General features: G+C 28.9%; 1 protein-coding gene across 2 annotated transcripts; it reads left to right on the plus strand.

The window, feature by feature from the left end:
- The first annotated feature begins 4,283 nt into the window (after positions 1-4,283).
- LOC110426783 (uncharacterized) lies at positions 4,284-8,385 on the plus strand. 2 transcript variants are annotated; one of them, XM_021442090.1, is made up of 9 exons: positions 4,284-4,640; positions 5,209-5,289; positions 5,388-5,798; positions 6,292-6,427; positions 6,604-6,766; positions 7,028-7,156; positions 7,347-7,541; positions 7,777-7,899; positions 7,993-8,385. In XM_021442090.1, the coding sequence occupies exons 1-9, from the start codon at positions 4,466-4,468 to the stop codon at positions 8,083-8,085; spliced, it is 1,506 nt and encodes a 501-aa protein (XP_021297765.1). In that variant the 5' UTR covers positions 4,284-4,465; the 3' UTR covers positions 8,086-8,385. The 2 variants fall into 2 exon arrangements, with proteins under 2 accessions (XP_021297765.1, XP_021297766.1); XM_021442091.1 differs by lacking the exon at positions 7,347-7,541.
- The last annotated feature ends 1,868 nt before the right edge of the window (positions 8,386-10,253 follow it).

Genomic DNA, 10,253 nt, shown 5'->3' on the forward strand with positions numbered 1-10,253 from the left:
CAATTTAGCATGAAAAAGATCTTAGAAGAGAGAGACGTAATTTAATTTTTTTAAAAATTTATTTTCACTATGTTTTTTTTTGTATTTGATGCATAATCAGCCTTCACTCAACAATAAGTTGGTATTTTATAATACTCCATGGTATGTTTCATTTGGCCTTGTTTGTTAATGTTTGTAAACGTGGCGCAATAGCTTTACACTTGATGCTACTTCTATACCAACTGAAAATTGCTTGAGTTTGGTTTGAAGCATGGTAATTGCTACAAAACCAACATTCGAAGACTTTGATGGTGTAACAATCTAGAAGTGAAGGAAATAAGAAGCATTAATTGGATGGAGAGCACCACCGGTTGGATGGGTAAGTTTAAATTCGGAAGCAGTGTACAAGAAATCAATAGGCAAAGCTATTGTAAGGCGTGATTCACAATTTTGAAAGTTATTGGTAGACTAATTTTGTGGTGAAATTGGGCACGTGTTTAGTGTATAGAGCTGAATTGTGGGGGGTGCTTTACAGACTTAGATTGGCTTGAGATTGAAGGTTTAGGAAGGTGATGGGTCAAGTTGATAACAAGATGGTAGTACAATTGATTTTGGTGGGTAAGTTACTTCCATGTGTGAATATGGATTATATGGCTAACTATGATTATGTTATGTTTGAGAGTCCTCCAATTGGAGCGAGGAGATTGAAAATGTATGACATGTTAGGAGTTTGTCTTCTAAAATTGATTCAAGTATAAGAATAAAAATACTGCCTTTTCTCAAAGAAAAAAAATGTCATATATAATTGCTTTCTATAATATGCTTAACATTTAGAAATATATTAGTAAATATTTATATTCCAAAAACTTGTATTTGAATCTTAAAAGTTGGGTAAGATTTATGAACCTGTTAATACATATATATATATATAAAAAAAGTTCCTTTCCTTTTTTTTTAAATTTTTTTAAAAAAACTCTTTTCCTTGGTTTAAAGAAAATTTTGCACATCTATCTCTTCAACAGTATAATTTTCTTACCTTTGGCAAAGAAATGTTAAATATAAAGAGAAGATTTTCTAACTTTATTTATACGTTGCAAATAAAAGTAGTAATTTCGTGGTTGTGTTGAATCACACTTCAAGTTGAGTTATTTCGAGCTCAAAAAAATTTATGTAATTTTTTTATTCAAATTATTTTTTATTTCAGTCATTTTGATTTTTAAGTAATTTATGTTTAACATTCGAGTAATTAGAATTCAAATTATTTATTTTTCAAATCAAATTGATTTGGATTTGATTGGACTTATTCATATTTGGATTATTTTAGATTAATTATTTGAATTGCTTGGGTCCAAGTTATTCAAGTTCAGGTTGTTTTGAATTTTGGGTAAGTGAATTTAAGTTTATAATCAAATCGGGTTGGGTCTGATTTGAATTCAGAAGGATCATTACAGCACTTTTGAGTTCATATCAAATTTGATAACTCTACTTGAAAATTATAATAATTTAGCAAAATATTGCATTCATAATTTCACTAAGATAAGAGATTTTAGAGAAATTAAGCAACCTCTTTGTTTTTAGATTTTCACTTAAGTTATCAATATATTCACATATTTTTAATCTATAATATATATATATACATATAAAAGTACAAATATGCGTAAAATTTTTAATTAATAAAGAATTTTTTATTTTATTTTTAAATTATCATGTTAACAAATTTTTATTGTGTATAATCTTCAATTATAATAACAAATGACAACTAATAAAATTCATCGTGCACAGGGGCAGAGCCTCATATAGGTTTGGGGGGCAGCCATAATTTTTAATTTTTTTTTATATTATATAAAATTTTGAATATATTCTCTTAATGGTCTCTTCAATAAGTTTTTATTTACTAATTAATACAAATAAAGAATAACAAAAAAATCCCCCATGTTTCACTCAATTTTAAATTTTTTTAATTTATATTATTAATTTTATTTATTTTTTTTATATTATTTGTTCATATATTCTAAGTTTCTATAGATTTACTTTTTAAAATTTTTAGGAACCATCAAGTATATTTTTTTTGTTATGTCATATGTGAGTTCCATATTTTATTTGTAATGCTTGTCTTTTTTTTTTTGTTATGGGATTTTATTTTTTATAATTTTAATTTTTAAAAAGTAATAAATTATTATATAATTCTCAAATATGAATTATAGTGTTGTATTGTTGTTTAAAATTTTATCAATGTATCATTTTTTAATTAATCCTGACTATGTAAGAGGAAATTATTTTGAGTATATCTTTTTTATATGCTTTACGCTTTATATTTAGTTGAAAAGAAATTATCTTGAATATATAGTCTTTAAATAATCTTAATTATATAAAAAATTATTAATTTTGTATATCATATTTAATTATTTATATTTTATGTATTATAGTTTTATATTTAGTATTATAAATTCAAATAAAAATAAAATAAGAACATTAGATGTTGAGTGTATTAATTTTTTTTTCAAGTTTGATTAAATTATGAGTAGGTGAAAAATAATTAGCAATTTTATTTTAAAAAAAAGATGCAGATCATCCAAATGATTTTTCTACACTTGAGCCACCAAGCCTCAATGTTTCAACTCGTAAACAAAAGTAATATGAATCAAAATATCCAATACTCAATCTTAAAAAATCTTAAAAAAATTAAATTTTTTCAATACATAATTTTTAATTGACGAATTTGAATTCAAAAAATATAGTTAAAGCATAACTTTCTTAAAAAAATATTATAAGTTTTTCTTTTCTTAATTTACACATTTATATAAAATTATTTTCTATTAACAATATTTTGATTATTAATTCAATTTAATATATTAGTTTGTAAAATTTTTAACCTTTATTCATCTATCTCTGATCTCTCTAATAAAAGTTGACTAACTCTACCCTTGATGATGTATAGATAAAAATTTTAATTCTATTAAAGATTTTCATTAAATAATAATGTACTTAACTCATGACTTTTGTAATTTATTACTAAAATTTTACGTCGTAACTTATAAATAAAATAAATATAAATATTCACATATAATTCAACACATAAAGTAAAAGTACAAAATTATAAATTATAAATAAGTATGGGCTTCTATTAGGTAGCGTTTGGTATGAGGAAAGTGAGAGCACATTCCCTGCAATGTATCTAATTAAATTACATTGCAGTGCTTGTTTTACAATAGACCACTGTAATGTAAGATTGCAATGCAATCACGTTACAGTCAAGGGATGTAATGTGATTACAGTCCAAAACCAATGCAATCATATTACATTGCACTCTGTAATGTTCTTAAAAATAATTTTACCCTTTAACTTTATTACCTTATTAAAAATATTTTATAATGTTATAATTAAAATAAAAAATATTAAAATAAAATATATAATATAAGAGTCAAAAATTAAAATAAAATAAAATATAAAAAATTAAATTTTATATAATATAGGTAAAACAAATTAAATTAAAATATATAATATAAAAAAATATATTAGAAGAAATGAAAATAAAATATATAAGATTATAATAATAAATGAAAATAAAATATATGATGTTAAAAATGTATTTAAGATATGATATTATATAAAAATTAATAATAAAAAATATAAATATATTAAAAATAAAATATAAAAGATTATAATAATAAATAAAAATAAAATATGATATTAAAAATATATTTAAGAGATGATATTATATAAAAATTAATAATAAAAAATATAAATATATTAAACTTGTATTTTAATAATTAAAAAATAATTTTCAAAATTAACATTACATTCTCAGTAAAGTATTTATAAACTAAATACTGTAATGTTATCTTTCTTACATTTTAATTATTATTTTACTTATATACCAAACACTGTTATTTTTTTTATAATCAAATTACTTATAATCACATTATCTGTAATTATATTATATTATAAAATATCAAATATCATTTTAGTATATTTTGTCATCATAGAATCCTTCGAGTAGGCGCAAGCCTTGCAACTGAGACGTCCACGTGTTTCTTATCTGGAGGTTCAGGCCATCAACCAGAGTCCACATCCAAGCATTCTAAAATCTCATACGCTTCCACTGTTTCACAAGCGGAACTCAAACCAAACCCCCATCCACTTTGTTGACACGACTTTTACTTGGCCTACCTCAACGCGTCACAGCCACCACCGTCCGATCAGTCCACAAGCCACCTGGACCCCAGTTGGACAAGCACGTTTCACACCGTTGATTGACTTTTAAAAGCCAGAGCCCTTGGCGAGTTCCACGCTGTCGCTAAAGACTTGGAAAAAATTGCGACATTGCTTTCCTTTTTTGAAATAAATACTATTGTTTTGGAATTTTCACTTGAGAGTAACTTTAACAGTCAAAATATCTGAAATCTGAACCCGTACTTTGCAATATATCAAACTTACAAAACTTTATGCAGTTTTTTGTGAATTGGAGAGACACCCACAAAAAAAAATGGGAAGTTGTGTCTCGAAGCAAGGAAGCTTTGGGAGATTTGCAAAGAAGGAGGAAAGGAAGATTTTGAGGAGAAGGAGGATCATTAAAAGGAGGGTTTCTTCTCGTAAGCTTGAACATGTGGAGCTTTGTGGTGCTTCTAAGGACTTTTCTCGTGCTAGTTCTGCAATCCAAGGTTAACCCTTTTTTATTGCAGAAAGAAAATCTTTGGCTTTGTATTATTCAAGCCTGTTAGTCTTTTGATTACTAGGTTGGAGTGACTTAGAAATATTTTTTGGATTGAATGCATGAAGTTATAGTTTTGGAATTATGGGCTTAATGAAGAGGGGTTTGGAGATAAGTGATTAGAAATTATAGTCCCTTGATGCATTTGTATTAGCAATGCTAAAGGAGAATAGTTTTCATAGTCAGACAAGAATTATTCTTTTCTCTGAGTTTTGATCATTCATGAATTTTCGGTTGTTTTTACTGGATTTTGGTTTTTTTGTGTGGATCATTAATTGTTTATGGCTCTACTTCTACTCTGGAGTTCAAATAATCTAAAAGCTGGTTTGTATGCTTGCTACATGTGTATTAGATTAACTTTAAAATTCTATATTAAACTTCACCGCCAGGTCATAAGATAAGCGTGTCCTTATCCTTTTCTTTGTGTTTGAGTGTTGTTGAATTAACTTGTATTTTTTACTAGGTTTTAAGTTTATGTAAAATTTTATCTTGACTTTTGGTTTGGTTGCTGGTGACAGGAAGTGCGGACTTGGCATGGTGGGATTGTTTTTCGGTGTTTGAGTCCGAAGTGGATGATGATTTTTATAGTCTAAATGATGGTATGTGTTTAAGCATATGGTTAGTTGAATCTAATTTTTTGAGAGAATTAAGCTTGATAAGGATTTGAATTCTTAATGACATTTCATGTTGCATGCAGATGTGGTCTCTATGACTGGCTCTGAAATTGTATCTGTATTAAGTGTATCTTCTCCCAGAGATTTGAATCTAACAAGCAACACTGAAAATGTTACTTCAGTTCTTTCCTCTGGCCAACAACAGAAGTCAAGGGAAAACAATACTAATTCTCAATTGAAGGCGAATGATAATCCCACTGAGGGGAGTCATGTATATGTGGATGATATTTCTAGTGAAAGTACTCGTGGGGATGAAAAGCAAGCAGTGCATCATGTTGGACTTGCTGCACATACTTGCTTGCCTTGTATTCCTTCAACTGCCCTGTCACTAGAGAAAAAAAGATCATTTAGCCCAGGTACACTTAGTTCAAGGAGGAAAGCACATCTGAAACTTTCCTTTAAGTGGAGGGATGGACATGCCAATCCAACAGTAGGTGGGTGTTACCAACTTTTTCCTTCTCATCCTTAACTATCTTCTATATTTGTCCATTTTTTTATATGGCTATATGCCTGGATAATAATTTCAATTGCTGTTGTTACATCAACCTTCAAGCTTTTTAGATGTTCTACGTGGTATCTTTTCTTTCTCTTTTCCCTAAAAGGAGAAAGAAATTTGTGAGGTTTTTATAGAAATATCTGTTGCCTTTCTCAGAGCACAAAAGTCTTTACACTTACTGGAGATCTCTGTATTTGTTGATGGTCTGCTATTAATGAGAACTTAAGAATTATTCTTTTCTGAAACTACGTAAGGGCAATTTTATTGAATGTGCATTTGTAGAGTAATTTGTAGCATATAGCATAATGATGACACTTACTAGATCAGTTGTGTTTACTAAATACTCTGATGCCTCTTATGCTTTGTATTTATTGATGACACATTTATCATATGGCTGATGTGTACATGTGCATGGTCTTATTTTGTCTCAGTTTCTCCCAAGGTGCCTTTGCAAAGACCAATAGCTGGTACCTCAGTTCCATACTGTCCAAAAGAGAAGGACATGCCTGATTGTTGGTCTCCTATTGAGCCAAGTTCCTTCAAGGTCCGCGGCCACAATTACTTTAGGTGAGAGCATATTTTCTTCATAGGTTTAAATTTTCTTCTTAAATGCACATTCATGCAACTTGGATTATCTGCTTTACTAACGATTTTGTAGTTATAGACTCCGATCACTTATTGAATTTTTTGTTGTTATTTGGCTAACTGAATTCAGTGCTGTCTTCTGTATGCTCTTTTGACAGGGACAAAAAGAAGGAATTTGCTTCAAACTCTGCAGCATTTTATCCCTTTGGAGTTGATCTCTTCTTATCTCCGCGCAAAATTGATCACATTGCTCGTTTTGTGGAACTTCCTGTTTTTAATTTATCTGAAGAAATTCCTTCTATTCTTGTTGTAAATATTCAGGTACTTGTACTTTTTCATTTTTACCTTCTTTTCCACCAGAATTTACTCCATATGGTTGTCTGCATGTTTTCCTGACTAAAAACTGGAAAGAGACATTAATGCAAAACTTTTCATCCCAAGGTTAACTTGAAGTATGTCCATTACAGAAGTATGCTTAAAGTGTTGATAGGCCCAAATCTCTTTGTCCACATGGATTGGGACAGAAATTTCTTCATTTTCAGACATCCTCTCATTTATATTGACATTTTTCTTTACCTGCAGATACCATTGTACCCTGTTACGATCTTTCAAAGTGAAAATGATGGAGAAGGAATGAATTTGGTGTTGTACTTTAAACTATCTGAAAATTACTTGAAAGAGCTCCCACTTCAGTTTCGAGAAAATATTATAGTAAGACAAATGCATCTCTAGCTTTCTGCTTCTGTGGTAGACATTTAATTTTTGGGAGTCCCTTGTTTGATACATTGCTTTGTCATTATTTATCTTAATGCATACTTGTTTTGTTTACATCATGTTGGAAATTAGTAGTAGCATCTAATTCATTAATTTTTCTTTTTCTTTTTTTTTTAAAAATTAACAGAGGTTAATTAATGATGAGGTAGAGAGAGTTAAAGGCTTCCCGGTAGATACTATTGCACCTTTTAGGGAAAGATTGAAAATGATGGGCCGAGTGGCAAATCTGCAAGATCTTCATTTAAGCACAGCTGAGAAGAAGCTTATGAATGCTTATAATGAAAAACCTGTTCTGTCACGTCCTCAGCATGAGTTTTACTTGGTAATTCTTTTTCTATAGACGTTTCTATTTGATAAATACCTATTCTTTTAATAAACTTGTCGTATTAATTTACAGAATACGTAAGAATTCCTGCCAACACTAGGATTCTTTCTCAATTTGTGTTGCTGGATTTGTGAACTTCAATATTCTTAAGAATTGAGATTACACACATGATAAGTACTAGGGATTAAGGTAAGGTTGTACATATGATTCTTATGGTTTGAAATTCTTGCAGGGAGAAAACTACTTTGAGATCGATCTGGATATGCATAGATTTAGCTACATCTCTAGAAAAGGTTTGGAAGCATTCCAGGACAGATATAAGCTGTGTATGCTGGATTTTGGCTTGACAATTCAGGCAATTCTCTTAACTGTACAAGCCTGCTTTCTATATTTTAAGATTTTAATCTGACATGCACTTGATATTATATATGTTGAAATGTTTAAACAGGGAAATAAAGCTGAAGACTTGCCAGAGAGCATACTATGCTGCATATGCTTGAATCGAATCAACTATAGTAATTACCATCAACTGGGGCTATAAGCGAAGACCCTCTTTTACTATTGCCAATCAATCAAAAGTTGATCAAGAATACAATCAAGTTCTTACCTTTTCGATTTTTTTCCCCTTCTAAACCTTCATTCCTTGTTCTGGTTTTAGGGTGGTGCATATAAAACTTGTAACTTCCAATTGTGATGTGAGTGCATTTTTTTTTTTATTTTTCTTTTGTATAGAAATATGCATATGTACAGTTGTCACCAAGGTGACGAAAGGAAATAAAAGAAGAGTCACGAAATATCTATACTATATGTTATATATTAAAAGTGACTTCAAATTGACCAATATCCTTTGCTTAGTTCTGGTCCTGTTGATGTGTTGAGTTAGGGGAAAATTCATTTCCATGATGTATGAATATTTAGCTATGCCTTTGAAAAAATAAAAAAAAAGAGTTCAAATTGGATTCCGATTCTATGCAGGGTTTTTCCTTCTTTTTGGGTTTTCAACGGGTGGCTTCTTGGTGATTGTAGAATTTTTGAGTCTTGTTTTGTCTTTTAGCCAGTAAATCTTTCCTTTGCCTTTAGAGCGGTTTTAAGTTTTTAATATATTTACATATTATTTTGATCTTTTTCATTGATTTTTTTATTTTGTCTTTTTTCTTTTCATTTAATTTTTGCTCTTTGATTTGATGAGGTGTTGTTCTTCTTGATTTTATTATTTCTTTGTATTTTGTTTAGCAATTTTTTTTCTTGTTTTTTGTGCGGTTTGGAGCTGTTTTTGACTTCTATGATTTTGATTGCTTGTCAAGTTAGTTTGGTTTGTTATTTGTTTTGATTTGATTTGATTGTTTACTTGGTGTTTCAAATTTGATTTGTTTTGTTTTTTATTTTTTGTATGCTTGATTTTTGTTGTTGCTTTCGTTGTCCTCCTCCCTGAGTTCTTTGATCGTGTTGTCATTTTAATTATTATTTAGGTTGTTTTTTTTTTTATATTTTTGGAACTTAGGTTTGTTTGGAATGGGTTTTGGAGGGTTTTTTTTTTTTTAATATTGTGTCAATTCATTGTTTATGGTTTTTTTTTTTATCTTTTTCAGTGATATTTAATTTGATTTTGTGATTTGGTTTTATTTTTTCTTTAATTTTCTAATTTTAGGAATATTTTAACCTTTTATGTTCTTGATAGATTTTTTTTCTTTTGTTGGTATAAATCGGTTTGATCTTTTAAAGATATATCTAAACTATGACTTTCAAGCAGTTAAAATACAAGTAAATAGTTTTTCTTTATACAACACAATGCTTACATGTAATTGCCAATTATTCAAATACTCACTGTTTTTTTAATATTGCATACTTTACTTCTATTTTTTTTCTCATAATTGTTAACATTCTATATAATTTAGCATGCACATTAAATATTACACTTTTTCTGACCATCAATATATACTTTAATATTCATAATTTAGTTATTTGTGCTGTTTTGATATCATCAATAACATAATTAAAGTTAACAATTTGTTCTACTGTATTCCTTTAATAACATGAAACAAATAACTAAACTTCTATTTAAAATAATAATAAACTTTCATATAATATTTCGAACATGCTCACAAAATAACAATTTTCCAACGCTATATATATATATATATATATATAAGTTTTAATTTCTAAACCCAGTATAATTTAGGTCATTAGATGGGGCTCTTTGGACCCTTTGACAGCATCATGGAGCAAAGGATTTTATCCATCATTCAATCTGGGACAAGATTGCTGGTCATCTGTTGAATTTGCTGTTGCCCTCAATCAAACATTTCTAAGCATGACCGTTTGAGAGCAAAATGTTCAGATCAATCCAGTATTAAGGACTGCTGGTTTGATGTGCCTGTTTTTTGGCATACTGAGAAGCCACGCCCACCCCAATGCAGACCTTGGTGGGTTATTCATGCAGAACCAACTGTATCCTGCATCTTTTCCGATCCTTTGCTTATTTGTTCTGAGTTCTGAATGTTTCTGGAATTTGTTTATTTTCATTTGCATATGGAATATAACTTCCTTGAATCTCTTGATAATAGCCTAATACATTTCCATAAAATATAAGCATGTATGAATAGGAGACTAATGATGGTAGGAGATATCTTCTCCTGAAAACACTTCATCTTTAAATGAAATTTACAATCAATAACATTCATCTTACATTCTTTCTTATAGACAAGCAGA

The sequence above is a fragment of the Theobroma umbraticum genome, unplaced genomic scaffold, assembly GCF_002168275.2.
Source record: "Theobroma umbraticum cultivar Fairchild unplaced genomic scaffold, ASM216827v3 scaffold_12.0, whole genome shotgun sequence".
NCBI classification, from domain to species: domain Eukaryota; kingdom Viridiplantae; phylum Streptophyta; class Magnoliopsida; order Malvales; family Malvaceae; genus Theobroma; species Theobroma umbraticum.